We start from the raw sequence: 22,239 nt of genomic DNA, 5'->3' as shown, positions 1-22,239 counted from the left end.
AAGTGTGTGTCTGTCTCCCTTTTGAATACACCAGAGATGTTTGCCTTATAACCGTCTTCTGGTATTATATCAGTGTCTATTGATGTATAAAAGATTACAATTAGACCTGGTGCTATTTATGTTGCATTATCTTTCAGTATTCCGTTTGACATATCGTCTGGTCCAGATGATTTGGATGAATTTACATACAAGTAGTTTTTTAAGTCCTTGTGATTGTTATGAAATGTTTACTTTAGGTATGAATTCTTTGATGCACTTTTTTGGTTTGATTATTGATGTTGTAAAATTGGGAATGCAGATCTGAATTGTTTCAATCTTTCCTTTGCTCTCAATGGTCATCTGCCCTTTTAAATGTAAGATATAATAAAGAAGATGTGGTATGATTGCCAATGAGACAACTGTCCACAAGAGACCAAAATGACACAGACATTAACAACTCTAGGGTTGTTTTCAAACATTTGTCTGTTATCCTGGATTCAATGAACTTCCAGAGTGTCTTGGAGTCTGTTTCAATGCCGTTGGTGAAAGATTTATTGAGTAATTGGTATTCAGTCTTCATGACGTTCCTTTTTACCTCTTTCTCGACCTGTCTATAATGTCTTAACTTTTAAATTCGTTTAACTTGTTAGTATAGTCAATTGTTTATTTTTTAACGTATTCCTTATTTTGTGGCTTATCAAGGATAGGTTGCGTCTGTAACTGATTTCTTTTAAAGATATATGTTTGTTTATGGTTTGAAAAATCTTATTGAATGATTCTCTCAGATCTTGTACATGTATTCCTTTGTCCTGTCTACATATGTCTGATTTTCATAAAAGTTATTGTAATCTCTTCGGTTATGTTGTTCCAGATTGCCTTTAAGAAGAAACGTCATTTTCTGTGTTGGCTACCTTGGTAGTATAGTTTCGTGTTACAGTCTGTAACTATCATCCCATTTTCTTATTATAAACTAGGTGTGGTTTGAATGCTATGAACAGTGATGGGTTAATGATGAACACTTGATCGAGGAGGTTGTCTCATTTTACCATTGCGCCAGGTGAGCGAATTAGACAATGGCTGTAAATATTTTGGTATGATAGAAATTACATTGAAAATATCGCAGTCGTAACATTGAAGGATAGTGCTTTGTGTGCCATCCATATTTTTTTTAACAACACAACGTTGGATTGAAAATAGAGTGTTTTATGTGTTTTATTAAAAGTCTTCAATCATTTCGTATTCAAAAGTAACAGACTCGCCTTTGGAAATTATCAAACAGACCTAAGCGGCCAACAATTGTTTGACATACAAAGGGAAATCACTTTGGACCATTTCTTTGCATCACATTTAGGTCATATCGAGAGACACGTCCTCAAATTGGACACAGCGACTACGACATCGTTCTGTTAGACCTAGCAGCCAAAATTAAAAAAAAAAAAAAAACCAACCAGTATAATCATCAACCTCAGGAAAATAAGCCGATATAGAGGGAATAAAGAAAAGTCTTATGGAACCACCATTTGAATTCAAGGGGGAAATGGGGGGTGTTTTTTTCTGATTCCGAATTTGATGAAATAAAATATTCTTGTCAATCAGATGACAAAAAAAACATATTCCGATCCCAGATATCCCATTCCTTAAATTACTTATACATGTAGTGATAAATATCTTTAAAAAAAAAAAAACATCAACAAGAATTTAATGACCACATATGTACCTAAACCAACCAAGGAGAGATAGGCACCCTTGGATGAATACACAGCTCCGTAAAATTACCAATAGCAAACAGGGCGCACCCACCAAGGCTATAAGAACTAAAAACACTTCAGATTGGAAACGATACAAATTCCCGAAGGCAAAGTTGCAGAAAGTATTCAGGGTTGCTCATGGAAAATACATGGAAGATATCATAAGCACAAAGCATAAAGAGCAAACAAAACGCTTTTGGTCCTACACCAAGAGCAGTAAACAAGAATCAACAGGCATTGCAACCCTAAAAGACTAAGATGGCCTACTACACAGTAGTACGCCAACATGAGATTCAATATTAAACCGGCAATTTTATTCTACACTAAAGAGGACATACATAACATGACACACATGAAACCAGGTCCATTTTCCAACTTTGTCAAATATCACTAGTATCCAGGTCGAAGTTTCCAAGGTACTCCGTGGATAGTTATCAAAGGTACCAGGATTATAATTTAATACGCCAGACGCGCTTTTCGTCTACATAAGTCTCATTATTGACGCTTATATCAAAATAGTTATAAATCCAAACAAGTACAAAGTTGAAGACCATTGAGGACCCAAAATTCCAAAAAAGTGTGCCAAATACCTCCAATGTAATATATTCCTGGGATAAGACAATCCTTAAGTTTTGTCTACAGGAAATTTATAAAAGAAAATGATCATAGAATTGGTATTTATATCAACATCAAAGTGCTGACTACTAGGCTGGTGATACCCTCGGGGACGAAACTTCCACCAGCAGTGGAATCGACCGAGCTGTGTAAATAGTTATCAAAGGTACCAGGATTAAAATTTAATACGCCAGACGCGCTTTTCGTATACATAAGAAAGATCGGTGACGCTCAGATCAAAATATTTATAAGGCCAAACAAGTACAAAGTTGCGGACCATTGAGGACTCAAAATTTCAAAATGTTGCGCCAAATACGTTTAAGGTAATCTATTCCTAGAATAAGAACATCCTTAGTTTTTCGAAAAATTCAAAGTTCTGTCAACAGGAAATTTATACAGATGACCATATAATAAATATCCATGTCAATACCAACTTGCTGACTACTAGGATGGTGATACCCTCGGGGACGAAACGTCCATTCAACATGCCATACCTGACTTTACTTTAACATAAATATTTGAACACAGAAACCATCCTAACGACTGGCGAGCTGCCAACATTGTATCAGTCTTAAAAAAAGGTGAAAAACCAAACACTTTAAATTATCAACCAAACTCATTGACTTCCATCTGCTGTTAACTGTTGGAACATATTGTTCTCAGCACCATCATAGATCACTTTGACAATTATCAGATGATATGTGACCATCAATATGGGTTCGGAGCAAAATGATCTTGCGAAACCCAGCTTCTGATAACCCTAGATGAAATTGGCAAGAACTCAGACCAAGGAGAACAGACATCGTTCTGCTAGATTTTCACATAGCCTTTGACAAAGTGACCAAAAAAAAAAGACCATTACTTACGGAGTACAAAGATTTACCGATCAGTGGATACAATACTTTCTAAGGAAGGGAACACAATATGTATTGCTTTAAGGGCATAAATCCCACTAGACCTCATCTCAGGGTTGCCACCGGAGAAAGTCATTGTTCCACTCAACAATGACAGCCAGACATTACAAGACGACTTTAACATACTCCAAGAGTGGGAGTCACGATGGCAGATGAATTTTCATCCGAAGAAGTGCATCTTGAAACGGATATCCCACGAAAGAAACGCACTGATTAATAACTATCAACTACATGGTCACACTTAGATGTAGTGGAGCATGGGATATACTTAGGAGTCAGCATCAATCACGACCTACAGTGGAAAACGCAGATCAAACAGATGATATGTAAAGCATCAAGGACACTAGGTTTCCTGAGAAGGATCCTAGGGCGGTGTTATCCTGAAGCCAAAGCCAATGCCTATATTACCACTGTTAGACCAAATCTTGAATTTGCCACCACTGTTTGGTACCCCTCCCAACACAACATAGAAAAAGATCTAGAACAAGTACGGAGGAGAGCAGTTAAATTCGTGTATATTGAATTCTAAAACGTACCGTCAATTTATGTCAGCTTTCAAACGAAGAGTTACTTAGGGTTAGGGTTAGACAGGGTTGGGTTAGGAAAGATCGCGGATCCAAAGACAGCCTCGCTATGGCCTATAAGATTGGTAGCTATTGACACATCTTATTACAAGTATAACGAACCAGTCGATTACCGGGAAAATCACAACATCAGACAACTTCACTTAAAGAGTTCATGGCAAGCAAAACCACCCTGCCAGAGGCCTTAACAGGAACTTCTCACATTCACATCTAGAACTCTATTGATCCCAGATGTACATAGTTTTCTCTTATTCTATGGAAATGTATCCCTTTCCGAACCCATTGTGTAAAAGAAAATAATGAACGTGCGATTGCCGATGATCTCAAAAGACCATTGGATGATTTTAATGCTAACATTGAAGACCCATTGGTGGCCTTCGGTTGATTTCTTCTCTATGGTCGGGTTGTTGTCTCTTTGACACATTCCTCATTTCCATTCTCAATTTTATAAGCTTTTCAGCTAATTTGATGAATCAAAATATGCTAACAGGTGTTAATGAAATTGACAACTTTGTGGAATGTGAAAGGCACTCGAATTGATTTTTGTTTTTAACCCCAAAAAAAGAAAATTATTAGTTTAATCATTAGAGAAACAGATTCTTACGTAGTCACTTGTAGATTATCAAATTTTCGCCGAGGCTCGGACTTTAAAATTAATAGTTTAACTATTTCGATTGATAAATCCGATAATTCACTGGTATCAATGTAAGTATATTCAATTTGTAAATACATATTATAAATAGTTACTGCTGGATTGGATAAATAAGTAGGAAAGGTCTCAAGACTAGGAAGGAAAATTCATTTTACACTAAAGAAGAGTCTGACTCGGTATTCAAGGAGGAATAAGAAAGTACTACCGTTGTGTTGGTCAAATTTCAGACAGCTTCACTATTCACAAACTTTGTAGGAAAGGGTCAAATTAAAATAACATGTATGGTACCATCTTTCCTGCACCAAATGCGCATTTCAACAAAATGTCTCTTTAGTAATGATCCAGGCCAAAATATTGAAAAATCCAAAATATATTAGTTAAAATTGAGAGCTTATAAACCAACAAAGGGCAATACATATAGCCTAAGCCGGCCTATGATTCAAAGCTCTACACAAGGTTGATAATTTGCAGTTTTGTAACAGCATATCTTAATACACAATATCAGTAGGCGTATGTCAGTACAGAAACACTGGCTCCTGAAAACAACAATTTCAACATATTTTTTTTAAATTCGAAAGGGCAATATATTTATCCCACAAATTGTTAACATATTTTTTTTTAACTTTCTCCTTTTATCAATTCCACATCCTTCATTCCAGGAATGCAGTTAATTGCAGATTAGTTTGAATTTTCAATTGCCCCAATATTATCTGAATTTGGTCAATTAAGTTCATGCAAGAAATATTTGATAATTGTGTTGTAATTACATTCATTTTTCTCAAAACTAGGAATACGTGTGGATTTCATAATCTCTAGATATATGATTAAATTCTCTTAGAAATTACATCTGTGAAACTGTATGATTATCATTAAATGTAAAGTAATTTGAGATTGCAATGAAGTCTTGCATCCTTTTACCGCCTTGCTTGTGCAATAGTAATGTTCAAAAACTAAAGATGTCCTGGTTCACATATTTGCAAATAACCTCATTTTCCATCATTATTTACCTTTTTTTGACATATGATGCATTATACATTTGATTTCAAATACTGCTACTAGTAATATCATATCAATGGCGTCATTTCTACAGTTAACTTGAAATTAAGTCAATTTCTATAAAATATTTATAGTATTTAATTCATTTTTGGTTGTAGGCTTTTATATATAATAAGATCAAAATCTTTTTGATGTATTATTTGTTTTATTATAAAATAATGAAAACCATATCAATAAATTAAAAGTTTGAATACATTTCCAACTGTTGAGAGCACTAATTTGCATTTAGAAATTTCATTTTGCCATAGCATATCTATGCTTTTGCAATAAAGATTCACTCATTCAGAGAATAACTAAAAACACCCATTAAACTTAAAGAAGTAAGCTCACTTCCCACCCTCTCATATCAGTGAAAAGATTAAGCATAATCCACCCCTGCTCCAAACCTAACTAATATGGTTCTCCATTTGTTTAATTTTCAGGTAAAAATAATAAACATGGTTTTGATAAGGGTATATTGCCATTCAAATCAGAAAAGGAACAGACAGCAAAGAATTGTGCTATCCAAACAGTTACAAATTATGATATTTGTACAAAAAAAAATTGTAGAGATGTGTTTACAAAAAGCACACCTAGTGTAAATTGTGAGAACAGAATATGTGTTGTATATTTACATGCATGTATAAATATGTTGTAAAATGAAAACTGTTTGAAGACCTACCAGTTATTGAGTTTTTCTAATATTAAAAGTTTTTAAAATTTGTAAAAACTATAAAATACTTCATTATAATGTTGGTAAGTCAAATTTTTTTCTGTCACAATCTGTAGAACATTGTGTTTATGAATAAGTTTGGTTCCTTTAGTATACAAATAGCTTCACAGTAGGTCACTATTTGCAATTTGTTTGCAAACAAAGTGAAGATGTTTAAATGGTTTTATCAAGTCTGTCACAGAATTTGATTAATTAAGTTTGTTGTTGAAAAACCAGAGCTCGAAATTAAGAGTTTTTTGGAAATCCCTCAACTCACATCTATTTTTTTAACCTCATCAAGTAATGTGCAAGATAAAGATAGATTGCACAGTTTAAATAATTTACCTTCAATGGATCACAAAGAAATTTGGCTATGACTAAAACAAATCTATCATGAAGTAGTAAATAACCAGTATTTACACATTGTTCTATTACATATATATAAACAAGAAAATAGTTATGGTAGATAAATATTGATCACAATGGTATTTTGTTATTTTGCTGTTTGTGGAATTTGTGGCAGTCCATATTCATCAACAGGAACATTGTCCTGAAAGAAAAGAAGAAAATGTGAAGAAAAATTATTCCCCATGTATAAATACAGCTACCTTTTAATATAATCCAATTCCTTTTAATACAACAATTGTATAAATAAATTAATAGTATGAAATGTTGTAAAGACATTTATCTGGTTGGAAGTAGGGCAGGTATTTTACAAAGGATGAAAATTACATATACATAATATATGTTAGGATTTTTTTTTAATTTTTTTTTTTATATTGTCCACAATTGCAGTTATTTTCTGTATAAAACTGTATATTTTACAAGGCTAAACATATGATTCAAAAGATAACATCCAGAAACCATTACTTGAGTTTATCAATTGCTGCTGTAACCTTTGTCCTCGAAATCAATACAATTTTGTTCAACCCATCCATATATCTGTTTATAATGTAAAGGAACTTAACAATTTTAGGAAGTATTTATTCCTGGTCGAGAAGGCACATAATTCAATTTATTTATAAATGCTTTATATATGTTAAATTTTATCAAACTCTGCTGTACTGTTATATCGGTATACTTATCAGACTATTTGACTGATTGTTTAAATGTATTATATATATTACTCTGATGAATTGAATATTTGTAATATTTATATTCTATAAGTTGTATTGATTATGAATGAAAGATTATTAAGAATACTTACTCTCATACTCTCTCCACCAGGCTCAGATGAAGGAACTGATGGTGTTGCTACGGCATCATCTAAATAAGATGAATCTTCCAAATCAAGTTCATCTCCTAATGCATCTAATTCAGCTTCAAGGTCATCCTCATCTAATTCAGGCATTCCATAACTTCTGCCCATTACTTCTTGAATATCATTAGCTTGTTCTGACATGTCTTCAAGTTCATCTTGCAAATTCTGAAATTGTAAAAACTCAGTAAGGATAGTGTTTTATTTCTAATTTGTATATGGGTTCTTTATATTTATTGAAAACAATATGACAATTCTTATATTGTGATTTTCTCAACACAGTAGCTTACAGCAAATTTTTGTGACAGTATATCAGTTTTGTATGTCTGCTTTTTCAAGATATTTGACAATAGGGGTGAGTTATATTTTTGCTAAATAATAGTCTCAATGATTGATATGCACACAAAAAACAACCCACTGTAATTCGATGTAAAGAGAACCAGAACAAAAAACTTTTAAACTCCCTTACAAAAATGATGTGGGCTACAAACTAAAAGAAACCAAATTTGGACTGCAGTTTATGGAGGTAGTTTGTGCACAATGTGATTGTAGACACAATAAAAAGGTTGATAAAAAAATATCTGTAGACACAATAAAAATGTTGATTAAAAATATCACTAAAAAGTTTCCTTAATTACTTATTATTAACTTTTTGTATCAAATTCCAATCAAATAACCTATTACTTGTGATTTGACTATTAACAAAAGTGTCTTTTCTATATGATATCAAGATTAATATCCAATTACAGTAAGATGCATGTATGTTTTGCAATTCTTAAACAAGACGGTTGTTATTTTTTTTAACAAAGGGATAATAGAGTTTTAATAATAGTTGTAGCATAGTTATGCTCCCTTAACAACCTGAAGCATTTATATTTATCCTGTCTGTAATGATAATTCTAAATATATTCTATACATACCTCTACTTGATCAATATCTACATGCTTGTAGGCTTTTTTAAATTCTTTTACTCCAACTTTCATTGCATCTACCTAAAAAAATAAATCCTTCTAAATTGAATGTATTTCTTACTCGCTGAATGTCAACATATATTATAGGTTAACATAAAACAAATTCATATAGTTCAAAAACATTTTTGAATTACCTAAATTCATTCTGACCAAAAAAAGTGCAATAATTTCACAACACTTTTTTTTTTAAACTTCAATCACAAACTTTACTTGTTTCACTAAGACATAAGATGATTTTCATTCCATTTTCAAATTTATTTCTATTGGAAGATAATAAAATCAACTTTAATCATTCTTTAACTGGTTTTAGTACAAAAAGAATGTGTATCTTACTGTTGTCTTTGTGTCTTTAATATTCTGTATATTGTAATTCTGTTGTTCTAGATTAAAGGACTGCTGCATTAAATTATCACGCTGGTTGTCATACCTAAATAGATTGAAATAATATAGGTTTCAAATTATTATTATGGACACAACAATTTTCCCAAATTTTGAGACATGATATGTATTATAAACTCATTTCCACTTTTTGTTGGTTTTTTTTACCTGGTTATAACTTGCAGTTATATATAAATGTTAGGGTTGTGATATACTGTAAACCAACTTATTTTCGCTGATACTTTATTTCTAATTAACCCCTTTTTAGAACTCTTCCTGGCAATTAAATTTCATGATTTTCAAATTTACTTTAATCAGAGAGGATAGAAAGTTGTTCGTAATCTTGACAATGTGTATATTGTGAAAGTACTTTAATTCGTGGGTATCAATTTTCGTGGTTTCAGCAATATTTACATGTTCGTGGGTTTTAAAATTCGTGGATTTTAGTTTTCTTGAAAAAAAAGTTGAAAAATTTATCAAAGGTTACAAATATTTTGTATTGAAGGAAATTGCAAAGTAAACATTGACCGTGTAAATCGTAGTGATAACACTAATTATCCCATGATAAAGTGATCAATAGACTAAAGACTATCAAAGGTGTAAATGAGGCCATAAACATGTCGCCTTAAGAAAACAGTAATATAAACAAATGCCATAAACAAAATTGAATTGTCAAATAATTCTTATCATAATCAATCCCAGCATGAAATTATTATTTCCCATATGTACGAGAACAGTGAGGATATAAAATGAACACTTTATCATACTAGCATATCAATACCGGAAATCTGCCTTTTATCGATTGTAGTTCTGTTACTGCCATTAAAGTATTCTCAGATTTGACGTTATTCAATATATTCTCTAGATCATATCAGTATTCAAACCTTCCGATGGGGATCTCTCTTGATTTGGACAATGGTTGTTTTATTTCGTTGGACACTTAAATTCGTGGATAAAGTCATTCACTAAAACCACGAAAATTGATACCCCACGAATAAATGTATTTTCACAGTATTCACATTTTTTTTCTCCTTGCAAAAGTTGCAAGTATAAATCACTCTCAAACATTAGGTTGGTTTAGAGTAAATGCCTGTTCTTACTAGTACTTTTATAACATGTTTATTTATAATATTGTTTGTACCACATATAATGTATTTTATGTACAATATTGGCATTAGGGGAAAGGGTTCTACTTTTTCAGCATACATTTGGCTTATATTTTACCACTTTCAGTTAAACGATAAAAAAAACCATTTAAAATGTAAAATGTTCGAACTGCGTGAAGTATTACACATGTACATGCATACATTGTATATCTGTCATTGTAAATCATGCAACTCTAAAATTATTTTTTTTACACATACAACTTACATTTTCTTTTGTTTTAAAACTCTCATTGCTTTCTGTTTTACCATATTCTGAAATGATTAAATAATATCCTAGTAAGATTATAAACTTCTTTTAGTGGTGCTTTATGATTAAACTTCTTTTCCTACCCTCAGTCCGACATACATTTTAATGGAAAAGATTATAAGCTAATGATCTTCAAGATTATCACAAGGCTATTTTCTTTTTTGTTATACCGCCTGCTTTGTTTTAATCAATTCAATTCAATCTGGCCATGACATGATTTGGTGATCATTGCTTCCTGAAAACACACTAAAGTGTAAAAAATGTCATTTAAGGGCAATAACTCCTATAAATGGACAACTGATGATTTCATTATGCTGACCTTTTTGCTAATCTTATCTTGCTGATCATTATTTTCTTTGAAAGTTTATAACTGTTTTATTTTTCACTTTTCAAAATATGAAAATAGCTGGTTGTGTCAGATACATGTACTTTCACATATAATTAACTGATTTTTCTTTCTTATAACTCTAGTTTATTAGGGTTGGTGTCTTCTTACCTTTGCAGGTCCTTCTCTCATTTTCTTCATTTGATCTTTGTACTTTTTTAATTCTGCATCTAACCTCGCAATTTTTTTGTCTATAGAATCTCCCCTTGTGTCAATCTGAATTATAAAAAAACACAATATAAAAGTATGTTTTTTAACAAAAAGTTAGATAAAAATTAGATAAACATGATAAAAAATGTATTAGAATTCAGCCTTTTGTTCTTGAAATAGACCAAATACTCTGCTGTACATATTACATTGACATGTATATACATTTTATATACTTTTAAATGCAGTACCATTCTCTACTGAACTGCTTCAGTGGAATCATACATGTATATATGTCAGTCTTAAATTTTAAAATTTATAATCATCTGATTACTTTACTTTGATTTTAAACTTAACTTGTTGTTTTATAGATGAAAGAAATAAATCTCCTATTTGCATTGTTAATTTCATCCTATTTGTTTTATTTTTTTCATTTTCTTTTACACATAAAATTAAACATGTAAATATTCTATTAGATAAAACACATAAATTAATTTGTTATATATTTGTAATTATAATAAATTTAAGGCAGTGTCTGCGCGTACCTGCATGCGTTCTACACGAAATCCCCATACTATCGATAATTTTCGTACATATTTCACGTTTCATTCCGATTTGATGGCATTTTATTAGAAAACCGGATGTGGGTACGCGCAGCTTAGAACGGCAATTTGACTATTCGTACCCGCATGCGGGTACGCGCAGACACTTCCTAAATTTAAAGTGAACATAAAAATTAATTAAATACAACATAATACATTTACATTACAAGTGATCATGTGATACTAAACAAAAACATGTATATGTATAGACTGTTGTTTTTTTCCTGTTTGAATGGGTTTGCATAAGTAATAATGGGGCCTTTTATAGCTTGTTGTTAGGTGTGTGCCAAGGCTCTGTGTTGAAGGCCGTACATTGACCTATAATGGTTTACTTTTATAAATTGTTATTTGGATGGAGAGTTGTCTCATTGGCACTCACACCACATCTTCCTATATCTATATCTCTAAATACATTATTAATGAAATGTATTTCCAAAATAAAACTAAGGACGACTACGTTTTAATGAAGTATGAACGATGGCCATAACATCTTTTCAAGGTATGGACAATGTTTGTCATGACAGTGGGGATGTCACGTCCTGTATCATTGTTACCTACAACATATGTTTACAGATGTGAATACAGCCTGTCATTTCATTATAAAATAAATCAAACTGTCTGAAGACATGCATGAAACAAATAAAAAAAAATATTGCTTTCTGCATTTTCACTTCAAGCGATTTTCTGCTGATCTGAAACTTTTCGTTAGCCTACATTTGAAATGCAGTCTGTGAGATTGGGTGCAGGGGTTTTTTCTTTTCCTTTTCCAAATAGTCGATTCATTTTTGTCTGATTTTGTATTTTGTAATGAAAGCAAGTATTTCTTCGTCTGTTTTGATTGTTCCGGAAGCTGAATAAGTGTGACTAAAACGTCATTTCCTGTAAGGAGCACTCAGTTCATCTACCTTACTTATTTTGTAAATGATATGTATTTCAAAATTAACTACTGTGTAAGATCTCAAAGAAACTATGACTGTATATTAAATCTATATTATGCAATAAAAACGTTATTATATTTGGTATTTACAGACACATAACTCTGGTATTTAGTAAGATTAAAAGAAGCCTCCCTGATCATGTGATGGAGACAAAATGGAGAATGTCAGTGATTCACATCATGCTGATTATGATAATCAAACTTTGGCTTTATTTACGTCACTGAAGCGTGAATTCACATGTTATTACCCTTATACTATTTATAGTGTTATGTTTCACGTCGTTAGATAAAACATTGAGCAAAATATGGAGCAGAAATTGTAGTAAAAAGTGGGAAAAGTTTCAACAACTTCTGCATACATTAGTTTTTCAGAAAACAATAAAACATCTGCCTTTTTCGAATTTATGAGATAGATATTGGTCTCTTTCTTATTTTGAATCATACTCAGATAAAAAGTATGGATCAAGGTGGATCTAATTCGAGTTTGCCCTCGTTTCAGTCATTTTTCTGTGGGAAGAACTCTAGTATCCCAAACATGCAACAGCAGCAACCAAACAATAACTTTTATTACGATACAGCACAATCATCTACAGCATTAGATTTAACATGCACAAATTCAAAACCAGTATCTATTTATAATCCATGTACTGTTGGCCAAAATGAAAACTCTGACAAACAGTCACTTTATTACAAAGAGTGCTTACCAAGCTTTGCAAACTTTATGAATTATCCTCAACATAGTAATAATTATGAAGAAAGATCTAACCATTTAGAAGCAAAAGAAATCAATCAAGCACACCAACATGCACAAGAAGTGCGCCAACATGCACAAGAAGTGCACCAACATGCACAAGAAGCGCACCAACATGCACTAGAAGCACACCATCATGCACAAGATAAAAGCAATGCTTCAGCAGGATTAACTAGTGCAGAAAACTATTACAGTTATAAACTTAATGAAATGTCTCAAATGTGGAAAGACCATATAAAAACTGAAAAACAACTGCCATCAGATCATGAACCAGTTTATCACAATAATCATCAAAGTGCTGTCAGTCATCCCGGTCATGCAGCCTACCCACAGTATGATCCATATGCTTTTATGAACAATATGCCACCAGCTAGTTCACAAGTAAATTTCCAACAATATTATAATCAACCAGGCCATTCCTATCAAAATTATGGAATGTATCCAAATATAAAATCAGAAGAACTTTATGGCAAATCATTTCAAGATCCACATTTACCGATTAATAATGATGATAATGGTTTTGAAGATCTAGACTCATTGATTCTTAAAAGACGTAAACCCTCCTCAAATTCAAAGAGAGCTAAGAAAATGAGAGGTGGGATAGAAGACTGCAACTATGAACTTTGTAACATGTGGGATGAAGTTGCAGAACCTAATGATACTGTTGCAAAAGGAATTAATGTGTCAGAAACTTCACGGTCATCTCTAAGTACTGATTCTAATAGTCAAACAGAACTTAGAAATACAAAAAGTCATGACAGCAGTTCTAATGACCAAGCTTCCAGTAATACTGCTAAAGAACCCAATGCTGATATTTTGAAGCCAGCCACAATATTTAACTATGTAGCAGATGAATCATATAATTTGAAATGTTGTCAATTTTTAGAAGCAGAAAAGAGGTTATGTCAGCATTTAAAGATGATAAGTTTTGGTGAACCTGTGTCTCATATTTACAATCCTTTAGTTTATGCATTTGAAACTCATTTGAAGTTCCTGAAAACTTTCTGTACATCAGATAAATCTGTTCTCTTCCTAGCTATGAATCCAGGTCCATTTGGAATGTCACAAAATGGAGTAAGTTTTTACTAAAAGTTTTACTAAACATGCTAAAAGTAAAAGTCAATATTGAAAAACAAAACTAGAAAATAGAAACTGTTATAATTTCATCCTGAATAATTTATTTTTTTCTGTTTCAGAAAATGTTTTTTATACACTTTAAAAACCACAGCTCAGTAATTTTCCTAGAATATTTTACTGATCAACATTATATTTGTATGAAATAGTGTAGTTTTGACTTGCAGAAATGGAAATGGGGAATGTGTCAAAGAAAAAACACCCCGACCAAATAAAAGAAAATAGCTGAAGGCCACAAATGGGTCTTCAACACAGCAAAACAAATCCAGCACCCGGAAGGCGAGATTAAGCTGGCCCCAAAAAAAATAATGTGTACTAGTTCAGTGATAATGAACATCATACACGCAGAAATATACAAATTAACTAAAATTAAAAATGATACAAAGTTCACATGTAAGTCTAATATTATCAATGATTACAATAAAATGCTTGCTTGCAATGATAAGTTGGCACCAAAATGTAAATCTGGTTGCCATTATGGCAACAACAACATTGTTAAAACTAATTTAGTATCTAGCATACATGTATAGCATGTACATGATGTATAGTGCATGATATTTCGGATGTAAGACCATTTTGAATGAAGACAACTTTTGTTCTAGATTAACTTTTGATCTGGATTGTTGCATGCCCTCAGCTAAGTTTTTATTGTTCAGTCAGTTTAAGTATTTGTATAAGGTTTTTTTTTAGTAATAGTTCAGATATATTGGTCTATTTATCATTAGAATATAATTTTAAATGTTTGTCTGACAGGGGTCTTGGTACCTGTACAAAATTACAATGTGCCTAGTACTGGTTTATGAAATCAATGTTGTTCTTGAAAATTGGTGCAGTCTTTCAACATACTATTTGTTCATATCTGTTATGCAGTGAGTTGAGACCTTTTCTGTGTGTCAGGTCTGGTACTTTGACCTTGCATTCAGTGAAAAGGAGTATTCTTTGACAAATATTTGATCAAAGTACTGGAGTATTTTTATTTCCTGAAACTTGTGTTTCAGTTATCTATTGTCATGATCAATTGTACTATTATATTAAAGAAATGACAACTAAAGGTGTTGGGCAAAAAGTGCTTTATTTACTAATTCAATAATATATACATGTACAGTTATACAAAAAGCTACAATAAATAACATGTCAATACGAGGCACCTAAACCTGATCTGATGAAGTAAGTAAAAAGGGTAGGCAAATCGAGTATTGGGTGTTATCAATTACATAGAGTTACATTGTACAATGAGAGTTGATTCCTATTTTTTCTGTGTATTGGTTGTTTTGATTCATCTTAATGTTTGTCATTCATGGATTTTGGAGTTTGTGGCAGATTTTGCATAGTCATTGATAATCTACTTCACTTTTTTCCTTTAAAGAATGGTCTCCAGATTTCTTATGAATTTTGATGTCAATTAGGTTTCTGTCTTCTTATATCTTTTATTCAAATATTTGAGGTTTATTTCTTGCATGTCTTGAGGATGTACATGTATTTGTTTATAACAAAAATATCTTGCGTAAAATTATAAAACAGATTATGATAGGTTATGATCATATTTGTCAATATCTGTCATGTCTATTTAAGTAAGAATGGACAATTTTGCTAATATTTTTGGTTTCAAATGTGACAGACCAAACAGTCTAAATGGAGTTACTTCATATTTTTATTCAACATATTAAATAAACAGGGGAAGATAACTAGCAGGTTCCAATCATTTAGTAAAAATAAGAGACAGTTATAATTGAGGGTCGTAATGGGGTATCTTCTTAACAAATAACGGTATTTTTTTTTGCAAAATGACATTTACTACATGTATGTTAGTAGTAATATTTAGTCAATAACAATAAAATGTTCATATTCTTTTAGACGATAAAAAAATCGACTTATTTTGACGAATCGTTTTATTTTTTTCAGTATGTAACTGTTAGGGGAAACACATGTACTTTTCTATTTTAGCCTAAGGCATATATAAGGCTAGATTATCTGAAAAAAAGATAACACATATCTGTATCCTTTATTTAAGGTACCTTTCGGAGAAGTTTCTGCTGTCAGGGATTGGTTTAAAATTAGAGGCAATGTACAGAAGCCAGCCAGGGAACATCCTAAAAGATGTATAACAGGACTGGATTGTCACAGATCTGAGGTATTTATGATATAGTTCTTGTTAGGTGCAGTTACTGCAGTAGTTTCTATAAGTAAATACTGGTAATTGCAGGTAATTTAATTTAGTAATAATCATGAAAATAGGACCATGTCCCATGCTTAACCCTTTCCTCCATAATGACGCCTTTTGACGCCACCCCCCTTACTCCATAATGACGCCTTTTGACGCCTGTGTAGTACCTCAGTTGAAACACTTTGACGACAAAGTGTCTGCAGTTGACTTAATAAAATTTGTATCCAATATTAAAAGGAATATCATAGGAATATCTGACTTAAGTTTATTTGATGAAATAGTTGTTTTTTGCAATCCCTTAATACTTTTAAGTCTATGTTCAGCATTTTATAAAAAAAATCCTATGCGAATCAAGTATGCAAAAAAAAAATTCAATGGAGGAAAGGGTTAAGTCAACATGAATTTTTAAAAGAAAAGAATGTAGCTGTATTTTGTTTCTGTTTTGAGAATTTGAAAGAAGTGATTTTAAATGTAATTACACCTTATGTAAGAATGCTGCATTTTCATTGGTCGAGAACCAGTGTATTTTTTGCACAATATTTTTTTTTCTCTCATTTCAAATGAACTTGCATTTTTTTCATGGCTGCCGGTGAATTTGCCTCAAATATTATGGTATTTGCCATTTTGGATATTCCTTATTTACCCTTGCAAGCCTGTTTCCGCCAAAATTATTCGGAACCTTTCTCACTGATTAACATGTAGACAGAGTATGGTAGACATATAGACCGACTTGGTAGACATATAGACCGACTTGGTAGACATATACACCGACTTGGTAGACATATACACCGACTTGGTAGACATATAGACCGACTTGGTAGACATATAGACAGAAAAGTGCTGTCTTTTTGTAACATCTTGGTATCTATATATATGTGTAAACGTAATTGTTATTCCGTCATTAAATTATTCATTTGTACAGACATCTTTCCCCCTCTTTAAATGTATATATCTCTTCCAATAAGACAGCACTAACGTACATCTATAGTTCCTGCGGTACTAGGATTACCATTCACATGTACAGACACTATCAATCAAATCTATTCGGTATAAACAGATACATCGATGTTATGGATGGGTATTTGCGAAAAAATACCAGTCTTGTGACCAAATTTCTCTCCCCTATTGGCTTGGGAAATTTCACAGTCCCTTGACTGGTATGCAAATACCCCTCCATAACATGAGATATCTGTTCAATATGGTCAGTGTCAGGGAGTGTGCCTTAAAAACAAATCCATAAATGCATTAGTACACTCAAAATTTATAAGGTGTTAATTCTTTCATGTCATGTAGAAGTCAGTGACAATTAACTTGCATCTGTTAATCATGATATTGAATAAAAATATAAGTAGTGTAGATGTGGTATGATAAGCATCTCTCCATTAATTTGATAGCAGTGATGTATGTTATTGATCTATATGGCTATATATATAATATCAATACAATCATGACAATGTACCAATAAATATTATACAATTATGGAATTTTGATGAGATTGTAAATTAGAACTCAAATTTTGAATTCTTATTTCTTTTTATATCCCTGCTCCTAAGGAGGGTATACTGTTTCACCCGTGTCAGTCAATCTGTCCAATGTCGATTCCAATGCATTGCAGGGGTATAATTAGTTAGCATAAAAACAACAGTTCTACATGTTGCAACTCCTAAATATATTATTTTCCATAGTTTAAAAGTTGCATTCATAAATGCATACAATAAATTCAGAATAAACTTCATGTACAAATGTTTGTTTAATTTATTTTAGGTTAGTGGTGGTCGCTTTTGGGGATTTTTCAAGAGAGTTTGTGGAACACCTGAGGTTTTCTTCAGACATTGCTTTGTACATAATTTTTGCCCGTTAGCATTCATGTCACCAACAGGCAGAAATATCACTCCACCAGAATTAAGAGCAGACCAGAGGAATGCCTTAAACCATGCTTGTGACATGGCTTTGATCGAGACTTTAAACATCCTACAAGTCAAAATAATAGTATGTATAGGAAAGTTTGTAGAGTCAAGAGTGCAATCTGTTCTAAAGAATCAGGGAAATAATGAAATCCGTGTAGAGAGAATCACACATCCAAGTCCCATAAATCCAGCAGCCAACAAAGGCTGGGATGATACAGTTTATCAGCAGCTGAAAGACATTGGAATCATGTCATACTTTACCAGAAATGATTAAATCAATGACTCATTTGACCTCAACCTTATTTAAGTCACCATTAGGGTTACTTTGGTTATAAGTCACACAACTTTCATATCTTTATATTGAAAAAATGTTTTCCTCATTGAAATCACTTTGAATATATATATGTAAGTAGAAATATGTTGCTTTCGTTGTTCATTATCTAATAGCTGAATATTTTTTAAGAACTTCAGATGTACTTTTTTTCAAAACTAACATACCTGTATGATAAACATTGTATATACCAGTATATGTATATATAAAGGTAGTATAAATGAGAGGCTCCAGATCTCAGATATGTACATTTCTGTTTGATCTGTTACCCTTCAAGTTAAAATTTCCAATAGTTTTGTGAAAGTTTATTTTCTTTGAATGTTATAAATATGAGAATCATAAGTCAGTATGTGTGGTAAGCAGCTTTATTTTTACTATCTGTTGTAATTTAAGATTTTTATAACTTTGTTATGTGTTGTTTTATTCAATCACTATTTTAGGACATAATTTTGTAGCTTAATTTTGAATTCAGTACACATGGTTTTATATTATGTGTTCCTCCAAACCAAAAGTTTTTCTCTGAAGGCACTTTTTCGGCAGCAGACTCAATATCCATAGATTTTTTAACCATTTACTCTAATGGTAAAACATAATCCAGATCCAACCACTCATAGAAATTTATGTAAGAGTGCCTTCAAAGACTCCACCTTTTCTGGAAAAGCCCATAAATTCAGTGTTCTGTTCATATTTTGATGTTAAAGACATTTTTACTTATTCCAGTTTTTAAAACCTGATATACCAATGATGTATACTGAGCTTGAAGAATAGAATAAAATGCACATGTCCAGATGTACAGTTTATTATATATGACTATAAAAATATACTAGCATCTAACAAATAATAATATACTGTAGTGTTTTTAATTATTTATGTGCAATTTATATATCAAAATCATTAGTTCAAAGTAACTTCAAACATATTCAAGCCCCATGCAAATAAAATTTTGAAATAATATAAAATGACCTGTACAATGCAGCTTAAAAGGTAGCATATGGGGTAGATTCTTTATGGAAAATGTCATCTGAATATTAAGAAAAATACATACAGAAGAAGAATCTTTTAAATTTCTTCCACTTATTCTCTAAGATTAGATCAGGATTTCACCAAAATAGGATATTTTGAGACCAACGTGCATAGTACTTGTATACTGGCCCAGAGCTGTGTAATATTTTATAATGGGTCTTTCATATATTGAGGTTTATATAGCACCATATAATGATTGGCCATGAACTATACAGTTTGTACCCATTGGTTTAAAAAGCAAGTGAATCAATTACATAGAAAATGACTGAAAATAGTGATTGAGTAATGAATGCTATTGTTGTCATACAATATGTAAAATATTTGATGTACAATTTTAGTGCTTTCAACTTGGAAGGGTGCCAAAGTTAATTTCCTTTTTTTTTTGTTTTTATTTCTTGCCATCCATTGTTTTTTTGTTATATTAAATATATGTGAAGATTTTACTATTTAACATGATAAGCTTTACCAGATTTGTTATATGTTTTGCACAGATTTCTTACATTTTGGGTGTTTTATTTTAAACTGATATTCGTCTTCCCTGGCATGGGGAAACACAATTCTTTTGATATATTATTTGAAATATTACTTTCATGAAACCACTATATCGATTAATTTTAATATTTGATGGAGTATGAATTATTTTTCTATTACTATTTTTGAGCAAATGCTGTTCTACAGTAAAGAAATCATTTCAAAATTTGAAGAAAAAAGTTGACTACTGTTATACATTTTTTTTAAGTAAAGCAGCAAAAACATATCTTTAATTCCATGTAAAGTATAAACTAAGCAAATGTTGTAATGAAGATTTCAGACCAAATATTTCATAATAATATACGGTAATGATTTAAAACAAACATTTCTAAAGAAGCATTTTGATTGTGGAAACTAAATGGCATCAACTTTCCTCCATCTGCTAACGTTTTACATTATTTAATAACCACCTCTGAAACTACAGGTACAACTTCAATGAAACTTGACAAATAGTGCCTACAAAAGTTTTCCATTTACCTTGGGGGGGGGGGGGGTGTGGTCAGGGGGCCTGCCCCCCTTTTGTTTGAGAGAAAAATTTGGTTGATTATATAGGAAATCACTGAAACATGACAGGAGCAGGCCTCTCTTAGGCAGCCAGCAAGCCCCCACTTATGAAAATTTCTATATCCTCTACTGCATCCATTCTGAAAGACCTTTGTTAAATGGTAATTTGTAAGTTCAACATATAAATAGCAGATTAAAGAGGAGTATGCTTTCCTTTATTTTAAAAGAGCAAATATGATAAATCTGAAGACATCACATCTTTTCTTTTTCAAAATCCTGGATCCTCTTGGTTGAAAGCATGTTTTCTTTAATTTCTTATATTTTGGATTGTTTTCCATTTATAATTCAAACTGTAGATCGTTTAAGGACAGCATGATTTATTATTAGGAGGTGAAGTACTTTGAGCTTGCATTCTGTAACCATAAATAATCTTTGATACATTATATTTTTTTTTTATTATATTTCTGTTTGTACCTGTGTTTGTGTTATCTAGTATACCATTATTTTAGAGCTATTCTTGTACTGAGTTTTATTTTATGTGCTCTTGTGCTCCTTTTATTTCTTCAAGAATCTATGATATGTACATAAATTTGTTCGCAACTTCAATATACTTTGACCTAGGCTATTGTAGACAGTCCTTGTCATCTGTCTATTGTTGAAGACTGTATGTTAATGGTGTATTTAAACAGTGTCTGCTATGAATTGTGCTTTTAAGTTCTCTGCATTCTGGGACTTCCATTTAGAATACATGATTTTCCATAGTACACATAGAACACAAAGGCACATTTCAAAGATGACACCCCTCACATACAATAATATTTTGATAGTTCACTTATTAAAGGTTAAAGTTTTATAGCCATACACACTGACATATTGATTTTATAGATAAAAAAGGGTTAAGAAAGGATAGCTACGGTAAATAATTATCCATTTATCCATTGCAATAATCTGCTGATTTGTCATTAAAAGCAATATCTGGTAAATAAGTAGACACAGAGTATTGTTGGGTAAAGATTGCAATCAAAACCCTATTTTACTGACTTAATGTTCCAAGACTTATCATTACCTTTTTGATACACAAATGTAGTGCATTGATCATAACATTCTATCATTCTATCCATGAACATTTCCAGAAATTATCAATGTAATACATGCTCAGATATTCAAGTCACAAAATGATGTTACACCTGTCAAGAAAATTACATAACTTTTGCAAGGTGCAGGAATCTAATATCTGTTCTAAAAATATAAAGGATGTCATTGTGAAAGTCATCTTTAGAAATTTTAAATTATCTCCCATTGTTCAGAATTGTAGTTGAATCAACTACTTGACAATGCAATATTTAATGTTACCTCCCACTGATAAATTAATGCAATCTTTACCCTTCTGTGCTTACAAGCACTTTGATTTTCATTTCATCTGGTTTGCTTTAGTAATCTCCAAGTTTTTATCATTAACATGCAGTACAATTTGTATTTAAATCAAAGTTTAATGTACTAGTAACTTTGATATATAGATATACTAAGTAATATCATTTTCATTTGTAAAAAATATTAACTTTTG

General features: G+C 31.6%; 2 protein-coding genes across 2 annotated transcripts; one reads left to right on the top strand and one right to left on the bottom strand.

Annotated features, from left to right (window-relative positions):
• Positions 1-5,986: 5,986 nt before the first annotated feature.
• On the bottom strand, positions 5,987-12,273 carry LOC134707402 (charged multivesicular body protein 5-like). The gene is made up of 7 exons (XM_063567115.1): positions 12,108-12,273; positions 10,756-10,860; positions 10,218-10,264; positions 8,802-8,895; positions 8,418-8,489; positions 7,447-7,665; positions 5,987-6,789 (listed from the first exon to the last, which is right to left on the bottom strand). Exons 1-7 carry the CDS (start codon positions 12,174-12,176, stop codon positions 6,733-6,735), a joined length of 663 nt encoding a protein of 220 aa, XP_063423185.1. The 5' UTR covers positions 12,177-12,273; the 3' UTR covers positions 5,987-6,732.
• A 183-nt stretch (positions 12,274-12,456) lies between these two features.
• On the top strand, positions 12,457-20,664 carry LOC134707401 (uncharacterized). The gene is made up of 3 exons (XM_063567114.1): positions 12,457-14,155; positions 16,227-16,346; positions 18,144-20,664. Exons 1-3 carry the CDS (start codon positions 12,788-12,790, stop codon positions 18,558-18,560), a joined length of 1,905 nt encoding a protein of 634 aa, XP_063423184.1. The 5' UTR covers positions 12,457-12,787; the 3' UTR covers positions 18,561-20,664.
• The last annotated feature ends 1,575 nt before the right edge of the window (positions 20,665-22,239 follow it).

The sequence above is a fragment of the Mytilus trossulus genome, chromosome 2, assembly GCF_036588685.1.
Source record: "Mytilus trossulus isolate FHL-02 chromosome 2, PNRI_Mtr1.1.1.hap1, whole genome shotgun sequence".
In the NCBI taxonomy this organism is placed as follows: domain Eukaryota; kingdom Metazoa; phylum Mollusca; class Bivalvia; order Mytilida; family Mytilidae; genus Mytilus; species Mytilus trossulus.
Note: the sequence above shows the minus strand (reverse complement) of the source record. Positions and strands in the feature narration are given on the sequence as shown.